The following is a 21643-nucleotide window of genomic DNA, read 5'->3' as shown; positions in this document are numbered from 1 at the left end:
GAGACCTGACAATTGCTCCTTGATCAAGCTTCAATAAACCTTCTTTGTAAGACATCATCAGCTCCGGGACCTCTTCCTTCCTAAGTTAACTTGTGTATAAATTATTCCATCACAATGACCCATAGAGCTACTAGAGTGCAGTCTTATTGTTATTATTTATTTATGCATTTCTTTTTTTGTTCCTTGAATTATTTTCTACCCTCTTTTATTTTTGTTATTATATATTTTTTTTTATAATTTAAGTTATCTTTCCTATCCAATTGTGCATTTTATGTTAGAAGTATTGAGTTTAGATTACAATGCCTTAATGTTTGTAAATTAATTATCTTCAATAAAAAAAAAAATAATAATAAAAACAACACCTGCGCGTCCTGGTGGGACACAAATCACGTGACGTCACGCCTCCCTCCCGCTCTCCCCCTCTATTACCCATCATGCCCCTCTGCACCGAGCATCTCACAGATAACGGCCGTGTCTCGGTGTCGTTGCGCCTTTAAGAGCCGTCTGTCCTGCTGCCCTCCGCACTAAAGCTCCATCGCTGTTCTGTTCTGAGAGGAGATAATACAATAAACAGAAACAGAAACAATGTCCGCCAGCTCCGCGTTCAACGATGAGAAGGGAGGCGGTTCGTCCAGCGTCGGAGAGCCTGAATACGGTCACGACCCGGCGAGCGGAGGCATCTTCTCCTCCGACTACAAACGGTAACGGAGCTACCTGACGGTTAACGCCGTCTTTATCTGTCATAATGTGGGGGTGGGCTGTAGCTAACGGAGGAGAGGAGGTGTGGAGGTGGTTTTCTGTCTGATAAAGAGCTTCTTAAAGGTTTAAATTCAACCCTTCAAACTGAACTTAGTTTGTTGTGAGGCCCGTGATTTAAAGCTTCTCTCCTCTGGCCGTGAACGTCTCACCGTGATTCGGTCGCTCAGCTCCAGCTAGCAGTTAAACGGTGACCCGGTGCTGCTGTTTTATAAATGTACGTTTTTTTAAAGCGTTTAAAGGTTTGGGGGTGTTTTATATTTTAATGTTTTGGTGGTGAGGTGAGATGTGAAAGGCCTGGCTGTCAGAGGGGATGCCAGGCCTCAGCTGCTGCTCCAGCTTCTTTCAGCACCACCCTGCTGGACAGCAGCAGCACAGCTCAGTGTCAGACACACACATGGACCTGGTTTATACTGACCTGAAACAGGGTTTTAGTATGAGTGAAATAGTACAAGTTAGACCTCATTCAGTAAATACGTTTGAGAATGGATGAGTAGCAGAGTTTGTCCTTGTTCTTATTCAGGGTCCCATCCCATTGTGTCCTTTATTCAGCTATAGTATCTAGACAAACACAATATTAAAGCTGCAGTAGGCAGTATATTTTTGGCATCATTGGGCAAAAAATCCATAATTCAATTCAAACTTTATTGCAGACTCAAGGTCCAGATAAGAAAAAAGAAAAAACAACAACAATACATTACATATAATACATTACAATACAGGAAGCACTATAAAAAGTCAGGATTAAAAGATATATTAATATTAATATAAATATATACATACATCAATGCCTTACATATAAAGAACTATACCAGTGCCTCCACAGCTGTGATTGGTACCATTTAGTACACACATGGAGCCGGTTTATACTGACCTGAAACAGGTTATTAGTATGAGTGAAATAGTACAAGTTAGACCTCATTCAGTAAATATGTTTGAGAATGGATGAGTAGCAGAGTTTGTCCTTGTTCTTATTCAGGGTCCCATCCCATTGTGTCCTTTATTCAGCTATAGTATCTAGACAAACACAATATTAAAGCTGCAGTAGGCAGTATATTTTTGGCATCATTGGGCAAAAAATCCATAATTCAATTCAAACTTTATTGCAGACTCAAGGTCCAGATAAGAAAAAAGAAAAAACAACAACAATACATTACATATAATACATTACAATACAGGAAGCACTATAAAAAGTCAGGATTAAAAGATATATTAATATTAATATAAATATATACATACATCAATGCCTTACATATAAAGAACTATACCAGTGCCTCCACAGCTGTGATTGGTACCATTTAGTACACACATGGAGCCGGTTTATACTGACCTGAAACAGGGTTTTAGTATGAGTGAAATAGTACAAGTTAGACCTCATTCAGTAAATATGTTTGAGAATGGATGAGTAGCAGAGTTTGTCCTTGTTCTTATTCAGGGTCCCATCCCATTGTGTCCTTTATTCAGCTATAGTATCTAGACAAACACAATATTAAAGCTGCAGTAGGCAGTATATTTTTGGCATCATTGGGCAAAAAATCCATAATTCAATTCAAACTTTATTGCAGACTCAAGGTCCAGATAAGAAAAAAGAAAAAACAACAACAATACATTACATATAATACATTACAATACAGGAAGCACTATAAAAAGTCAGGATTAAAAGATATATTAATATTAATATAAATATATACATACATCAATGCCTTACATATAAAGAACTATACCAGTGCCTCCACAGCTGTGATTGGTACCATTTAGTACACACATGGAGCCGGTTTATACTGACCTGAAACAGGTTATTAGTATGAGTGAAATAGTACAAGTTAGACCTCATTCAGTAAATATGTTTGAGAATGGATGAGTAGCAGAGTTTGTCCTTGTTCTTATTCAGGGTCCCATCCCATTGTGTCCTTTATTCAGCTATAGTATCTAGACAAACACAATATTAAAGCTGCAGTAGGCAGTATATTTTTGGCATCATTGGGCAAAAAATCCATAATTCAATTCAAACTTTATTGCAGACTCAAGGTCCAGATAAGAAAAAAGAAAAAACAACAACAATACATTACATTACAATACAGGAAGCAATATAAAAAATCATGATTAAAAGATATATAAATATTAATATAAATATATACATACATCAATACCTTACATATAAAGAACTATACCAGTGCCTCCACAGCTGTGATTGGTACCGTATAGTGCTAAATGTTATGTTAGATGTTGAGATTATGTCTTTCTCAGAGTGATTAAGCCGGCATATAAATTTGTATATGAGATTTCTTAATACAGTTTGAAAAGTATTTATGCCTGCATACACAAACATTTCACTTGCACTGGAACATCTTGGTCTTTTTTAGTAATATTCTCATTGCATCATTATATGCGACCTGAAGTCTCTGTAAGCTCGCTTTTTTATAGTTTGACCACAAATTGGCTGTATACAGTGGTGTCTTCACTCATCTTCACTCTATCCCACACATACTAAACTTCCGTGAGAGAATGTTTGCTTGTGCCTATAAATATCATCATCATCAGTCTTAGGTGAAATAGTACAAGTTAGACCTTATTCAGTAAATATGTTTGAGAATGGATGAGTGGAAGAGTTTGTCCTTGTTCGTATCTAGACAAACACAATATTAAAGCTTCAGTAGGCAGTATATTTTTGGCATCAATGGGCAAAAATTCCATAATAACCTTTTAGCATATTGTAATTCAAGTGTTCTGAGAGAAAACTAGACTTCTGTACCTCCTCGTGGCTCTGTTTTCAGGCTTTAGAAAATCTAAAGTAATTTGAAAATCTGCAGTGAAGTCTAGTGTAAATAAGTGTATCTTCGTAAATCGATGATCACACACAAAAAAAAATCCATCTCTGTTTTAGGTTTAATCTTTGGGTTAAGACAAAGATTGGCTTAATAAACAACTTTTTAGGTTACGGTTTTTCCAGCTTATCCAAAAAGTGACGGGACGACCCAATGCGAGCTGACGATAAGGCGCATCAGGCACACAACACTCCGCCCCACTCATTACCTCCGGATGAAAACCCACCGTACTCTTTACCTGCTCAGCACCAAACAGCAGACAAACACAGTTAGCGACTAGCTGGTAAACATAGTGGTGCATCAATCTGCAACCTCACCACTAGATGCCACTAAATCCTACAGACTGGTCCTTTAAAGTGGCAGTAGGCAGTATATTTTTTCCATCATTGGGCAAAAATTCCATAATAACCTTTCAGCATATTGTAATTGAAGTGTTCTGAGAGATAACTAGACTTCTGCTCCTCCTCATGGCTCTGTTTTCAGGCTTTAAAAAATCTATTAATTTCATTGAGAGAGCGTTCCTATTGGCTGTGCTCCGGTCATGTGACCGGAACTTGGCGTTCCTTCAACAGATTTAACAATTGTGTCGGCGTCACAAACGATGACCCGTTGCTGGTGTCGACGCTTTATAAATGTATGTTTTTAAGGCGTTTAAAGGTTTGGGGGTGTTTATATGTCATGTTTTGTGAGGTGAGATGTGAGATGTGAAAGGCAGAGGGGGATGTCAGGCCTCAGCTGCTGCTCCAGCTTCTTTCAGCACCACCCTGCTGGACAGCAGCAGCACAGCTCAATGTGTCAGACACACACATGGACCTGGGTTATAATGACCTGAAACAGGGTGTTAGTATCAGTCATGAATGAATGAAAGACTTTATTTCGAACATAAAAATAAATAAAAACAGATACAAAATAATAACAAACAAAACAAGAGTAATAGTGTCCGAAAAGGAGTTAGGTAGAAGTAAAACTTATATTTCCCTAAACCCCTTTCTCACTTCTCCTCTAATAACTCATATGTCATAGAATGATAATATAATAAACTATCCCAGATTTATTTACATCCCAAATTAAATATATGAACAGCATCCCAAGTTTATTTACAACCCACATATCCATCCGGAGTTAAAAAGTAGATATAAACCAACCCTTAACACAACTCTTATCACAACTCTTCCTCAACCATATACCTCCCAAAAATATCTTTTTTGTATAGCTTTTTATAGTGATTTATATTTGGGATTTATATTTGTGCTCCGCTTCAACCCATCACCTTCATCATAAGTGAAATAGTCCAAGTTAGTAAATATGTTTGAGAATGGATGAGTAGCAGAGTTTGTCCTTGTTCTTATTCAGGGTCCCATGTGTGTCCTTTATTCAGCTATAGTATCTAGAAAAACTTAATATTAAAGCTGCAGTAGGCAGTATATTTTTGGCATCATTGGGCAAAAATTCCATAATAACCTTACAGCATATTGTAATTCAAGTGTTCTGAGAGAAAACTGTCAAAAAATAATCAACAGATAAATAATGTTTTATTAAAATGATTAAAATTAAACTTTATTGATGACCGGAGGAAATTCACAAGCTTCCCAGCAGAATATAAAATGACCTCCAACTTTACAACATTAAAGTGATTTACACATTAATGCATCAATAATTATGATCCAAATATATATAATGCAGGACTTTTAAATCTAACAGATATTTTTACACTGTGGTATATTGCTTCTGTTACATAAGGGAAGACACTACAGGTGAATAAAGTAAAAGAAAGTAACTACTAGATATCACCATTAAACTTCTGCCGAAACAGGGAATGCATGCTTCCATAGAAGTGAAAGGTAGCGTAACATTAATGTCTGTTACATAGTATAGTTTGTACTCACCCACACACTCTTGAGAAGAGGTGTAATCTTGCAAAATAAATGAAAACACCAGTGAGGGTTTATCATGGGTGTGTAGGGCCTTTAAAAATCAATAATGTAAAATAAATGCAGCAGTTTGATTGTTGCTTCGTGCTTCTACACACGTCGGTGATGGGAATAGTTATTTTATTTCACTTAAACAAAAATAATATCATATAGAAGAAAAACCCTGCTATAGCTACTGTATGCTGACTAATACTACTAAATGCATTCATATGACTCATCAGTGCCCATGTGTTGTATGTTATACAGTATGCCTCTAGATGAGTCACCCTCTGTTGGATATACAGTATCTCAGCTTTATTCTAAAATCATCTTATCTGTTGACATTTATCTTATTACAATAGTATCATTAAATTCTTCTAGTTTAGAGCTGCAACGATTATTCATAAATTGATTAATTGTCAACTATTAAATTAATCGCCAACTATTTTGATAATAGATTAATCGGTTTGAGTAATTTGTTAAGAAAACAAAAACAAAAAAATTCTTAAATGCGAATATTTTCTGGTTTCTTTACTCCTAAGACAGTAAACTGAATATCTTTGAATTGTGGACTCAAAAACATTTGAGGACGTCATCTCGGGCTTTGGGAAACACTGATAGACATTTTTTTTACTGACATTTTATAGACCAAACAACTAATCAATTATTCGAGAAAATTATCAACAGATTAATCAACAATAAAAATAATCGTTTCTTTGGAAACTTTTTTTTCCAAAGCAGGCTTTCATGTTGGTAATTGTTTTGTATGAATGAAGTCTTGTCTCTTAACTTTATTCAGGGTTTCTGTGAACTTATAATGCGTTTTGTGTATTTAGAGCTGCTCTCATCTAGCCTGTATTGTTTTACACCGGTTCTCTGCATGTATCTCAGTTTGGGAACATGTATAATAGCGTTGCATTACTGTTTATTGCTCTCACTGTTGTAAGCTTCACTGCCTCACCATAACTCACCAGCAGAGGGAGCTCATTGTTCATAGATGGTAGATGTAGTTTGTGGCTGTGAACTGTGACCTTTGGATCTGGAGGAGGATTTCTTTCCTCGAGGCTGTTTGCCATGTTTTTTTTAAACTTTTAAACAAGTTAAAGTTAAATTCTGCCTTCATTAATTGATTCAAGTGTAGGCTGGGCGTTGTTACGTCTGTACCTGTGTTTGCAGAAGTCGATGTCTCCTCAGTGAAGGTAGATTAACCAGTTTGTCTGTAAACATGACAGTGAAAGCACTGACTCGACCTTTGCTGTCGTCTCCTTGGAAACACGGCAGATGTGAGATGTTCCTCAAACTATTATCACTCTGAGATAAAAAAAAACAAAACACCTTTCAGTCTCTTTTAAAAGGTGTTTACTGTCCTTCCGTGTGAAATCACTATTGTAAGTTTGATAGGGGTGCTGATCCGTGTCAGAGTCTATTTCTTGGCCAGGTACTGAGATTTGTCTGGCTTGTACTGTTTTGCTGTGGGGCTCTGTAACACATTGGTTTCTCAAACCATAAAATCAAATGTCAAAGTAATAAGATTTATTATTTTACATGTGAGGGCAGCCCTTCTATTGGTTGATGCTTCAGTGGGATCTGTGGGCTTTCTTTGGCTGGTTTAAGTGCTTGTTCTATTGTGAAAATGTGACTTTTGAATTTCATCACACTATAGTTACATCACACCGTTAACCATGCCAAAGACACCTGTGTTGTTCTGGGGTTTGACTCCTCAAAACATTGCCATTTTTTCAAAGGAATAGTTCAACATTTTGGTTTCTTGTCAAGAGATGGATGAGAAGTTTATCTTAGCATAAAGACTGAAAACAGGGGGAAACCACTATCCTGGTTCTGTCCAAAAGTAACAACATCGGCCTACCTCCATTTTTAAAGCTCACAAATTAACACACTATAAAGGTGCTAAGTTTGATATCCAGAGCATTAATATAGCAGCAAACAACTATATGCTATGTAAATATATAGAGGAGTAATGTCTACCTGAGCAAAGAATGAAGTAACTCTCGCTCTGTGTGTGTTGTAATCAGAGTTTCTCTGTACTTTGCTAACATAGACGTGCTTTTAGTGCATGTTCTTGCATGTGAGCTAATTCACGGCCGCCACTCTGCACTACTCTCATATGGCGGTTACAGCTGATAACGTCATCCCGACTCACGGCATCAATGCGAAAGCAAAGCACCCACTCTCCAGTTCCCCCTCAGGTAAACACTGTTATCTCTGTCAGCACTTTTGTCATTGTTTGCACTGTTAGCGCTGTTAGCACCGTTAGCTGCGAGCCGTGGGCTCACCGCCGCCATGTTGAGAGCCGTTGAGAGGCAAAAGAAATGCTCCCAATCTCGTATTTAGCACCTTAAATCCATACAAAAATCAAAGTGTAAGGACGACAGAGCCAGCTTCCCTCTGTCTCCAGTCTTTCAGCTAAGCTAAGCTAACCAACTGTTGGCTGGAGCCTTAAAGTAGGCTACAAATATGAAAGTGGTATCGACCCTCTTATCTAACTCACGGCAAGAAAGCGAAAAAAGTGTATTTCCCAAAATCTAAAACTATTGTTGTCACCGTGTGGTTGCCAGGCAACCAGCAGAGTCACTGCACCCGGCCAATATGAATAATTTTTTGGTTGCGTCCGAAATTCCATGCTAACATGCTATTCAGTACACTAAAACAGTATGTGAGATATTTTAGTGTGTCCGAAACCTTAGTATGAAACCAATAGTACGCAAATTGCATACTGTTTCCAGTGAAATATCACAGTATGCAACGCTGGACACTACGGCGGCATAAATATCCCACAATGCAATGCGGTAGGGACGACAACCTACAAAACGGACGTTGACAGACATCTCCGTAACATCAATAACGCTTCAATTTAAATGTAAGTATAAGATATCACTTTGCTAGTCATAATATACATTTTAAATTAATTCAGACTTTGATTCTCACAAATCAACGTTTTGATCATGAGGTTGGCACGGGTTACCATGGTTACACGTCTCCAACTAGCAAGGATGCTCTCAGGAAGTGACGACGTAAATTACAGTTCTATGCGTCTGAAAAGATACATACTACTTTTCATTCACACAAAAGTATGTTGAATGAATGTGCACCTGTTGAGTATGTAGTGCAGAGTATGTGATTGCGGATGAAGTATTTGTGTTTTTGGTGATGTTGGTGATATTTTGAAATAGAATGGCAGCAAGCTGCAGGATCTCATTTTGCTACTTGCCCCTTTGTTTCAGGATATTCACTGTCATATGTCATACTTATGACTATTTATGCAATTGTAGTACCTTAATATTTGCATTTACATCGTTTTGCCAGAAACATGTCCCAAAAAAGAGGCTTTGGGACCTCGGTGTTAGTATAGCTTGTGATGGCCCGAGATATAGGCTAAAAGGAAATAATACTGAAAAAAGGTAGCAGAAAACATCCTGTGGGCTGGCCCTGCCAAGAAGTAGTTTGGCTCATAACCCACTGTAAAACCACAACCTAACGTTTTTGATTTTTGTGAACTTTACAGCTGTTAGTAGGCATATTTAGTTTCCTACTGACAGAGCCAGGCTAGCTGTTTACCCCCGTTTCCAGTCTTTATGCTAAGCTAATTTAACCAGCTGCTGGATGTAGCTTTTTAATTCAGCATACAGACTTAAAATTGATATCAATCTTCTCATCTAACTCTCGGCATGAAAGTAAATAAGCCTAAAATGTCTAATTATTCCTTTAAAAAAACACATAGGATTTTAAAAAATCATCAAAGATAACACAAATATTATACTGTAGCTTACTTCCATTGTGGCCCCAGTGGGGGATGAATATGAATTATCCAGCTTCACGACTTGCATACTAAAGTTTATTAATTCATGAAAGCCTTCATATATTCCTTTTACTGTAAGCTCCCTTCATTTAGAGATATGATATCGCTGCACTGCACCCGAAATCAGACATTGCTTAATGCTTTTAAATAATAGCAGCTGTCTTTTGTAGTCATAATCATAATAGATTTACAGAACTGGATCTTCTTAGGATGTCTTTAATAATGACTGTGATGTTTTTTTATTTCTGAGATCATTCAAACTAGAAAATGTTCCTCCTACATTGGTAACTAAGAGATCAAAGCCTTTATTAAACCATCAAAAAATATTTCTGAGGCAACTGCAGGAAGAAATTCTCTCTGTATTATATCCAACATTGCATCAGTTTTTACAGCATTAGGAAACACTCCATACCAGAGTTGTCACTGTCAGTGTAATTCACTGTGAATGCTGCAGCCGCGGGGTGCACTTCCTGGTGACATCACAGGTTAAAAACCTTATTAGTCTTTAGCAAATGTCAGCAAATCCTGACGGAGCTGTTACAGATCACAGGAAGAGCATATGTGAATTGTGCTCGGAGGCAGTTATTTTTGTTCGAGCCAAAAAGAAACGAGTGGGAGAGAGAGAGAGAGAGAGAGAGAGAGAGTCCTCATCACGACACTGCCAAGAAAGCTGAGTCATGTAAGACGAGAAAAAAAAGGCACCTCGCAGAATATAAAAAATGAATAAGATGAGGACGTTTTTAAACATAATGACCAAGAGGAGTGAGAAATACTTTAAAAGCGTCTGTCGGGTATCAGAAAAGGTTTGTTGGCAGCGAGTCGGGATGAAGGCGGATAAAGGGAAAGCTGTGATGGAGAGAGAGTAAAGCGAGATTTCAAGGTGTTAATGTGAAGAGGCGGAGCAAAGATGACAAGCATGAAGAGGGGAGTGATAACGTGGCAGAAGGTGGGAGAGGCTGTGTCATTGTTGGAGAGCTCAGATATGTGGACATATTGTGTACACACAGAGAGAGCTGGTGCAGCAGCAGCAGCAGCAGCAGCGGGAGGAGTCGCCAGAGGAGAGGCGAATAAAACTCCACGCCCCTCTCTGCTGAGCATCCATTTACTGAGCAGCTGATGTCTGCTGCTTCACTGGATGCGTACAGACTCAGCAGCAACAGAAGAAAGAAAAAAACTGGGGCTCTGGTGGATTTGGATTACAGCACTCAGGAGGCAAAGTATATCAACCTTGCCACCGTGGAGAAGAAGAGGCACTTCTCAAGAGGGGTGGTTGCATCATTTTTGTCCACATTGGATAAACTTGGAGTACTTATAACACAGACTGTGAAACTGTCTGAGGAGAATCTGGAGCATTTCATATACTCAGCTGATTAACACCGAGGAGTGGCTGAAGAAAACTGCAGTCTTTCCACTTTATCTAACTGGGATTCTACAGGTTGCTCTCAACATGACCACCATGCAGAGGCTGCTGCTGCAGCTGCCGGTGAACGCACAGAACATGGTGAAGACGGTGCAGAGTCAGGTCCAGGGCCAGAACCAGGAGGACGACAAGAGCCCCGTGCTGACCCCTGACAGTGCGCAGCAGGGCTGGTACAATGCCCTGCAGCCTGACGAGCTGCGCCACCTCCGATGTGGAGGTTCAGGAGGAGGAGGAGGAGGAGGAGGAGGTGGAGGTGGTGGAGACCACGAGGAACGAGCACCACTGGAGGAAGGTGGTGGCGGTGGCGGCAGTTTTCAAACTCAACCTTTGCGGTAGGAAAATCCAGGAGAATCCAGACCTGTTCAACCCTTTCACACTTCGGTTATGTTTAAGGGCATTTAGGTGATTGCTTTCCAGGGCAGATTACAATGAGACTAACTGAATAATAAGAGAGGAAGTTAGTGAGTCTTAAGGGTCGTAAAACAATTAACAAGACAGAAAATAAGTAAAATCTATTTCTTCAACACAAATATTTTTCTGACTTGCTTTTGTATTATGAAATAATGGCTCATTTTGCCTCCTCAGGTTTATAAAACTATTAAAATATTGTTCTCTAGTTGAACCGCTTGCAAATCATAGACACATGGAACATATGAAAAGGGATGGCTAGTAGATTGTGCTTCACTTTAAAGGGACACAAGCCAAAAAGGTTGGGGACCACTAGTATTAAACCTCATAGCTCACAGATAAAAAGTGTATACTTTAGGAATGCAACTAACATTTTTTCATTATTAATTTATCTGCAGATTACTTACTCGATTAATCGACTAGTTGTTGGTCAAAATGTACCTTAAAGGAAGATTTGGCCAGTATTTAATACTCTTATCAACATGGGAGTGGACAGCTATGCTTCCTTTTTACAAATGTATGTATATATTTATTATTAGAAATAAATTAATAACACAAAACAATGACAAATATTGTCCAGAAACCCTCACAGGTACTGCATTTAGCATAAAAAATATGCTCAAATCATAACATGTCAAACTGAAGCCCAACAGGCAACAACAGCTGTCAATGTGTCATTGTGCTGATTTGACTATGACTTTCCCCCAAACTGCATGTGATTATCATAAAGTGGGCATGTTAACGTGTTATAATCATGTTAACTTTGACAGCCCTAAACATAACATAACTCATAGACATGTGCAACATGTGAAATGGACATTAGAGCTTCACTTTTAATGGTCACAAAACAAAACAGATGGGAACCACTGGTAAAGAAAAGTGAATGGTACCAGTTTACCTATTCAGTCCAAGATATATAAGTCCATAGCTTTTCTCTGTTGGTGCCGTTATCATGAGACATTTGCATTCTGTTTTGTGAATCGGACCTATAATATGATGAGGGCCATAGGAGCTGCTGTACTCTTTATTTAATCAGACTGCAAACCTTTCAAACGAACATCAAAAATGGTTCTCTTCAGAAATAGATTTGCTTAAAGAGAGCTATAATTATGCTTTTATTGGGTCGTACTTATAAACTAGATTATTCTCATTTTACAGGATGAGAGCTTTACTGAAGAGCAGTTCTGGTTGGTTTGAGCAGGCGTATTTTATATCTGTCACCAAGAAAAAACAAGAAACTTTCTCCTCTCAAAGAGTCGACATATGTAAAACAGCCTGCTTATAAATGCAGGCTGCAACTCTTCAATCTTTTCTCTGATTCATGCAAATACATTTCCATATCTACTCCTTTTTTAACGTCGATGCGGTCGTGCAGAGCTCTGTTCTTGGTGAACAACGTGACATTGCGTGTGAAGTCGTATATCATTGAACATTGGAGGCCTACTTCCACGGAGGCTTTCCGGCTGAAGAGTTCGGCTGATCTCTTGGCTTTGGTGCCCGGTAACCCGACCGCTGGTGTGCTCTGTCGTACCACAGCGGGTTAAATAATTCAGAGCTGTTTGTAAATTCAGCTGTTGTTCGTCAGGACGGGACAAAATCCAGTGGAAATGAGAGAACCAGTGTCGGTGTAGAATTACTGTGGGCCCTCTGGGCATGAGCTGTAGAAATATAAACCCAGTCAGAGGGTCGTTTTAGGTGCTCAACGTGAGGCTTTATCTCTAAGATAATTCACTGAGGTGGCATTTATAGTTTGTTAAAATGCATCATGGCCAAATAGATTGACTGTATTTCTCTCCTGGTCCATTCATAACTTATAATTTTTAATTCATTAAGCCATTAAATCTTCCTGTTGGGCCACAATGCTTTGGCAGATAAAAATAGCAGGAAAGATGAGTGTATAAAATGGTGAAAGATGTTTTTCTTTCCTTATAGGCTGTTAAATTGTTGTAAAATTATATTTGTACCCATCTTTTCCTTGATTTTAATGGTATTGCCCGGTTTATAAAGGGAGGGTCCATCTTTCTTTTTGTTTGTTTTTTTCAAAGGGAAACACCCACTCAACCATTAGCAAATGCAGTGACGTAGGTTACAAAGTAAGCTAATCAATAAGGTTATGAATAATGTAAACACTAGCAGTAGTTAGCTGTGCTGAGTTTGGAAACAAAAGAAAGGGTTAGTTTAGATTTTTTTAAATGGGGTTGTATGTAAACTTCCGTGTTCTGCGAGGTAAAATCACTGTTTTTGTGAATGTTGTCTGGTGGCTTTGAAGAGAGCGATATAACTGCTTCAGTTCCCCGTTGGAAAGGGCTGTCAGATGGCGAGGTAAAGCGGCTGTGGACCAGAGCAGCAGAAAAACATATTTTAGCCACCTAAAAAAATCAATATCAGTTTAAGTATACGCTATATTTAGAATATTTTCACCCCTTTACCTTGCTGTCAGACAGCCCATTCTGATGGGGAGCTGAAGCCATTATATTGCTGGCTTCAAAGCCACTAGACCAGACTCCATTCACAAAAACAGTAATTTTACCTCCTAGAATACAGGAGTTGCTGGCCTACCGCTGCATCGATCAGATTTAGTTTGTTTGTGTGATTGTGTGACTTTTGGATCCAAACGTGGCATCCACAGCAGTACATTGCTTTGCTTTCGTGCCAGTACTCTTGTCTGCTTTTCCAAACTGGAAGCATGCCGACCACTATCTAAGTTACTGTATGTAATGTTAATACACTGACTATATAAGGATGAATATATACTGAACATGTAGCAACGCCATCATGCAGAAACCTACGTCAGGTCACGTGGGAAAATGTTTTTAGAAGGGCTTCGGAAATTAGCATTTTGACGCTAAAACATGTGAGCATACTTTAGGAACACAACTGGGAAACTACAGAATGATATAAAAACCTTTTAAAAAAACAAAACAGAATAATGGACCCGCCCTTTAAGCAACCATATGTGACATTCCTACTACTAACACTACGACTTTTACTCATAATGCATGTGTAACTTGTCTGTTGCTGCAAATTGCTGATAATTCCTCTTTGACAGGTTTAATGTTTGGCCACCGCTACAACAAATGTAATCAACGTTTTCGGGTCCGTTTTTTAATTAGATCTTCAAAAGGCCTGTTTGTCATCAAACAAGCCACATGAATCCCTGTCGCGTTATTAATTAGTGAGGCTGATCAAGGTGGTAAATTGACACAAGCCGTAAAACAAATTAAGGCTGCGGTTGGTAAGTTTCTATATCGTGACATTTTGGCAGGTAAAAACATTGAAAGTGCCTGCTAAATTTTGAACTTCAAGTCAAGTTGTGTTGTGAATCATAACCTAGTTTTCTGTTTCCTTGATGATTGATATCATCCACAGAAATGATGCTCTTTGCTTTCAGCTGTAGGTTTGATGTGTAAGGAAAGAGAGAGTGAGAACATACAAAGAACAAGGTCAGAGCAACGTCATGTAGCAGCAGCAGCGTGAGTTCAATGAGTTTATCCCTGTAAGAAGCTCAGACAGCAAAATGTTACACCTACGATTGACGGTGATTTGCTGTCGATTTTTAGTCATGGTTTTGGCGTGGCTCAAGGGACGACAGTGTCTTTTATCCAGACTGAAATTTCTCAACAACATTGGACGGGTTGTCATGACATTTGCTACAGATATCCACAGTGCCCAGAGGATGAATCGATCCTAATGACTTTGGTGATCCTTTGACTTTTCGTCTAGCCACTCTAGCCTCCTGCCACTATAAGGTTCGGTTGACATTATTGGATTGGATTTGGGAAATATCTCAACAACTATTTGATGGATTGTCATGAAAGTCAGTTATATTTGTATTTTATTTTAATATATCACCACTAGCTGCTTTTTTTAGGTGTTTTGTGTTTGACTTTTCTTTGAATATTTTGTCCCTTTAAAAGGAAAAAACACTTCATGTTTAGAAGTTGACATCAAACGAGGAAGCGGACGAACACATTTCAGGCTGTAATGAAGAGACTAGTTGATAGAAATGCTCATATTTCTGGAGTCATGGCCAGAGGCCGCGACCCATCATCACGATTTCACAGGGAGAAATGAACCATTGGGACCTTCATTTTCTGCTGGAAATCAGCATTAGTGTTACTCATCCTCATGCGTGGGCTTTCAGTGCTTTGGGCAAAGTTATCTTTGCATTTTGTCAGAGTTTATTTTTTAATTTGTTTTGGGACACAGCCATATATTTGTAACCAAGAAACCAGCGTCGGCTCATCGCTTGCTTCCAAAAATAATCCGTCACGAACAGCGTTTTATAGATACTGTCAGGTTTTAATTCAACACTCTTTGATGTATTTAGGTTTTGAAGTGTGTGTGACAGAGTGAACTATATTAATCACTCAATGAAATTATTAACACTTTGATGCTTGAGGATGGAGAGCAGAAATCTTTCACAGAAACACACGTTAAACTGGAGTCGTGATACTGTAAGTCAACTGTGTTCTGCAGCAGCCACAGACTGCAAGGCCTCCATTCACTGCTGTCACACCACCAAAACAGATGAAATATGGAGTAAACCCCAACAGACTCCCTCTTTTAAAGAGGAATGATGTAAAAACTTCTGACCAAGGTTGGATTAAATAGTTTGGAAAATCGTTTGTAGTGTTGATTTCAGTGTGTTTGAAGTATATGTGGTATTTACTGCGTGTATAATGACGATGTGAAGTAAAAAACAATGTTAAAATCAGATAGGTAGTTTAGAGTATTCATTTTTGAGTAATCTATAAAGATCAGAGAACATGTACAAGCTGCACAATCTTCTAAATTACATGTATAGTTATTTTACTCAGAAAATGTTTGGATTTTAATTTTAAATTCAGCATCTGGATATGGATCAACTTCAAAATACACATCTGATAAGGTTGTGTAAATGGCTGATGACAGTGAGTTTTTATTATTGAGCCAAGAATTATACATTCAGCACATTGTATGTGTCACAAATATGAAACGTATAATATCAAATATACAGGATTGCATTTGGAGAACAATATCAAATATAAGTAAACCAAAAGAAAAGGAAAAATATTTAAAATAAATAATTAAATAAAGTAAAATAAATTGACAAAGATAAAATAAATAAATATATGATGAATAAATAGAAATAAATAAAATGTATATAGGAATATTAGAACTCTGAATTCTGCCAAACTTGAAGGAAGTCAGACACACAATTACATTATTATGGATATTTAAATGATGTAAGTGTGGCACATTAAAAAGCAAATCAAACTTCCTTCTGGCTCATCTAAATATTTCATGCACCACATTTGGTAACGTTTAGGTGAACTTTTAGGAGGAGGAGTGATGTAAATTTAATAATTTAATATGCCTGAAATGCCTTTAATATCACTGAAATGAAGGAATCCAGAAAAACAGAAGCATTTTACATTTATTCTATAAAGGGCTGGGCGATAATTCAACAATTTATCATCTTTCAATGGAATCGTATTGTGATGAAATCATATATCGAGATATCGTGATACAAATTACATCATCTAAATTTATAATAACAAGCAAATACTAACTGAAATTTCTCATAAAATCTGGTCAAACTCAGTTAAATCAAACTATTGTTTTAATCTGATTACTCTGAATTTGTGTGCATGTAAACATAGTCAGTGTATAGCTGGAAATATAATACATATAATATATCATGTTTTGTTGTGTTCATTTTGCACTGAAGTTCTTAATTAAATGAGAAAATACCTTTCATTTTTCAAGTATTTAATTCACACGTGAGTATACAAAAATAGGCTTTACTATGTGGTTATGTCATACAGACTTTATTTATTAAATTACCAGAAAACACGCTATATCGTAATGTATATCGTTATCAAGATATGAAATAACTTATATCAGAATTGAACCAGCCCTATTTCCATATTAAATGCTTTATAAACGCAGGGTGTTGCTATCCACACCAGTCTGTTCTTCGTACTAAAACTATAATAAACTAAAATGATTTGATCAATTTAGGAGATATCCTGCTAATTAATTAACAGACAAACAAACAAGACAAAAACCCTCTTTGCCAGATGTAATAAAAGCACCACTGTGAGTGGCATGAATCAGAGCATAAAGTCCCAGAGGTAGAGCTCTGTGTTTCTACAGACCTTCAGTCAGATGCAACAAAGGCACTGCAGGAAGGCAGGAAATCACTTAACTTCATTTTATGGCATCCTTTGTTGCCTTGGAAACTAGTTGGGGGAAATGTGCAGCTCTGCAGCCTTCTAATCACCTTCGCCCACCACCAACCAAACCCCACCCAAGTTTCATATTCGACTCTTTCAGTTTGTGGATTTTTTCCTGTTTGGTAGTTTTGAGTTTAGAGTTTTGTTTCTGGCAAACTGACACCAACACAGACACTCCACACGGAAACTACAGTTTTTGTGAACAAGGTTATAACAATCACACAAAAAGACTTTTAAAATATAAAATATTAATATGAGATTAATAGACAGTTTGTACCATCCACAAACTGTTCATCATTTACAGTGATGTTGATTTATGTCTCTAAAAAATAAAATAAAATTAATTATTCAAGTAAATCCTAAATTAAGATGGCCGTATCCACATCGCTTGCAACATGTAGTTGTAATATCTCAGAGGAGACTCTATTAAAATGATAAATTTAAACTTGAAAATGAAAATTTATTTCAACAATAACATTAGCTATTTCCACACTCATATGGGCGTTCTATGACCAGTTTAAAATAAAAATTGAAAAGCTGTTATCCACTGTACAGCAGGTTAGAGTAAATCTTTGAAAAATGAAATGCCGTTTTCAATTTCATTTTCAAATTATTAAAAAGGACATTTTCATTTTGACTAATACTGCTTGCATAAATAAATAAATCTGGATACATTGTTTATATTGCATTTAACTTTTTAATTTTGTACGAATTTCAAAATTAAAAATAAAAACAGATTTTCCATTTTCCTTTTAATATGATCATAGCATGGCCATATGAGCAAATCTGATTATTGAATTTTCATTTTCATTTTTACTCAAAATAACACAAAATTATAATGAAATTGTGGAATTACATTTTCATTTTCAAGTTTATATTATTATTTTAGTAAAGTCTCCTATGGGCTTCCATATCCACATATAAAACTGTTAGAAAGACACATCCAGTGTCCGATAAGATGGGTGCTGGATCAAAGGAATATATATGGCAGAATTAATACAGATAGATCCGCAAACCGAATAGCTCCGGTTAGAAGGATTTTTATTGCTGCAACATTTTGAGCACCAGGCTCTTGAGCCTTGTGTGCGGATCTATCTGTTTTAATTCTTCCATATACACATACCTAAAATGTTATTAATCCAAAATAATGTGTTGCTTTAAAGTCAGTATCCTTTAGATCTTATCCCAAAATGAACTACAACAAGGTGAGGTATTGTTCTCTTCTGTTACTCGACAACAGGGAGCAGCAAAAACAGATGTCATCGATCAGTATTTCAACATTCAATTAGTCTGGAGTCTTTATCCTGGCAGCCGTAGCAGCAGTGACCCCGTCTGCACTGTTGCTGTTTGCAGGTTCCTCCTCCCGACTGTCGGTGTTGTTTTTGTGTGTTTGTGTTGCAGCAGGGTGGAGAATGTCGGCTTAGATCCACTCAAAAGATCCTGCTCCTCGTGTGTGAGCTAGCTGGTCTGTTCCCATCGTCTCTGACAGGGAGGATGGATGAACATGTTAACTGGGTTACAGATAAGACATAGATGGAACCCTTTTTATCCACCTTTTTGGTCCAGACTGAAATATCTCAACAACTATTGGATGGATTGACTTTACCTACAGATATCTACGCTGCCCAAAGGATGAATCCTAATAACTTTATTGATCCCCTGATGAGTCATCTGGTGCCAACAGCACATCAAAATTTGAATTTGTCCAATATCTTGGTTTATAACCGAATTCTGCAAAACTAATAGCATTCCCATAACCCTTTGTGTTTACTGCTAATTAGGAGGGATGCACCGATGAGACTTTTTCAGTCCCGATACCGATAGCGATACCTGGGCTTTGGGTATCGGCTGATACCAAATACCGATCCAGTACCAGTGTTTAATTAATAAGCTGTATGCCTCACTGTGTGGAAGTGACTGGGATCATTCTTTTATGTGTAAGGAAACATCAGGCTGGACTTAAATATTGCTTTCCTAACTTTGTAAAACGAAATGTGACCAGTAAAAACATAGATATATGTTAATTTAATTGTTCTTTATTATTAAAATAAATTGTACACCAGAAATAATATAATTATAATTCAAATGGAAACCTTTAATGCAGCTACATATTGGTCAAAACTTAAACAGGAATTCAAATTGCAGTATATAATGTAAATAGTATATAAACATAATGAATCGAAATGAATAGATTGGCTCCATTGTCACAGATATCCGATCCAGCTATTTGAGTCAGTATCGGCCCGATATCCGCTCCAGTATTGGTGCATCTCAACTAATTAGCAGTGAAATTATTATATTCTTCTTTATATAGCACATTACCACAAGCAGTTACTCCTCAACTCTGCAGGCGAATCTGACAATGAATCGATTTAATGTCATAATATAGTGAAAAATGGCAATTACAATTTCATGGTTCTTTCATTTTCCACAAAGATATTCAATATATAATGAAAAAAAGAGAACAATCCTCACATTTCAGGAGCTGGAACAAGACGCTGTTTTACATTTGTGCTCGATGAATTATTTAAACAATTAATTGATAATCAGAATAATTGCTGATTCATTTTCCTGCCAAACTACTGTTCTTTTCAGCACTAGAATCTCCCACAATGGATAGTTATTGAGTTATCTTAATAAAAAAGAAGCAAGCTTGTATGATATTAATAGACCTACAGCATAGACTGTATATAAGAAGTGGACGTAGTCTGCGTGACATCACCCATTGGTTTGTGGACTGCTGTTTTGAAGCCTCAAGTTCGGTATTTTGGCCGTCGCCATCTTATTTTTTTGCAACCAGAAGTGATAGAGGGTGGAGCTAAGTACAACCGAACGCTGAATAAGATATTTATACATTTTTAGGCGCCCGAAAAGGTTAGAATTAACTTTCATGAACTGAAAACACACTGTGAAAGGGTTAAAGTTGTAAGACAAAAACACGGACAACTCCCGTACCGGACACCGCCGTGGTAGCGACCTGTCAAAGCCACGCCCTAAAGCATCCCCTGCTTTATGGTCTATTTGACTCTAAATGGGACCATAATTTACTAAATGAACATCATGCTGTATTGAAGAAGACTTGAAACTAGCGATTGAGACCATAAACTCATGTTTACAATGTTTACTGAGGTAATAAATCAAGTGAGAAGTAGGCTCATTTTCTCATAGACTTCTATACAACCAGACTTCTTTTTTTCAACCAGAGGAGTCGCCCCCTGCTGGCTGTTAGAAAGAATACAAGTTTAAGGCACTTCAGCATTGGCTTCACTTTTCTGGTTTACAGTTGCACTGGGTCACATCTTCTGATGGAGAAATGTTTCTTCCCCCATTCCTGCTAAAATATCTATTATTTCTGTGAGAAGTCAACATGTTTTAGGGATTATCATTTGACTTTCCAATTACCCCGCTTTTATGAGCTGCAGATTCAAAGGTTTCCATATTTTGCAAGCTGGATTTCACACTTCAAAGAGAATAATTTCTGGGTCACACTTGCAGACTTTGATACATTTTGAGCATTGAATGGAAATCGTAAAACGGGTCTGTGTGTCTTGTTTGAGGCCTCGGTAATCAGAGTATTTTGCTGTTTCGTGTGCTGGTAAAAAAAAATAAGCTGTGAGATAATTTTCAGTGTTTTTCCTCCCTCAGACACGACGACTTGAAGGAGATGCTGGACAGCAACAAAGACTCCCTGAAGCTGGAGGCAATGAAGCGGATCGTGGCTGTGAGTATAAATAGTGTTTACTTTGGGATTTCACTGATCAGCAGGTACAGCTGCACGATGAGTGAAAGGACAAAGGCATGGAAAGTTTGGAGAAAAAAAATGTCTCAACTCAACATGCATCATTTTTAATTAATTCAGACAACAGTAAAGACCCAAAGCTTGTTCTCTGTACCAAACCTGATTTCATCATTTTGAATGCAAAGATGCTGCCATGTACGACAGCGTATTAGAGGCATTGTAGGTAGAAAAAAATTATAATTACAGAGCCACAGAAGGGGGGTAATATTCAGAGAAAAAGTAAGAATTTCCGAGATTAAAGTAATAAATTTACAAGTCAAAAACTTGGATATTCTCTGAGATTAAAGGGACAAATTTACGAGAAAAAACGTGGAAAACTGAGCGAGGCGAAGGTCCTGAAAGATATATATATATATATATGTATATATATATATATACATATATATATATATAAAGATATATATAGATATACACTTTTTCTTTCATATTCTTTTATGAACATAAGTTTGAATATTATAGAAGTTACAGGAAAGTAGCGACGAACAAC

At 37.4% G+C, this 21643-nt stretch overlaps 1 protein-coding gene across 11 annotated transcripts in view; it reads left to right on the top strand.

The window, feature by feature from the left end:
• The first annotated feature begins 326 nt into the window (after window positions 1–326).
• The window catches only part of LOC119486819 (AP-3 complex subunit beta-2), a 54252-nt gene continuing 32935 nt past the window's right edge, over window positions 327–21643 (top strand). For 3 of the 11 annotated variants that reach the window (XM_037767237.1, XM_037767242.1, XM_037767236.1), the window contains exons 1-2: window positions 328–701; window positions 21003–21078. In XM_037767237.1, the coding sequence (XP_037623165.1) occupies window positions 586–701; window positions 21003–21078 (192 nt within the window). In that variant the 5' untranslated portion in view covers window positions 328–585. Of the gene's footprint in view, window positions 702–6529; window positions 6691–7443; window positions 7699–8169; window positions 8370–10259; window positions 11061–21002; window positions 21079–21643 lie in introns of those variants that run through there. The other 8 variants (XM_037767234.1, XM_037767233.1, XM_037767243.1 and 5 more) reach the window with 7 other exon arrangements.

Source organism: Sebastes umbrosus, chromosome 4, assembly GCF_015220745.1.
Source record: "Sebastes umbrosus isolate fSebUmb1 chromosome 4, fSebUmb1.pri, whole genome shotgun sequence".
NCBI lineage: Eukaryota > Metazoa > Chordata > Actinopteri > Perciformes > Sebastidae > Sebastes > Sebastes umbrosus.
The sequence above is the reverse complement of the archived record's forward strand: the minus strand, read 5'-3'. Positions and strand labels throughout refer to the sequence as shown.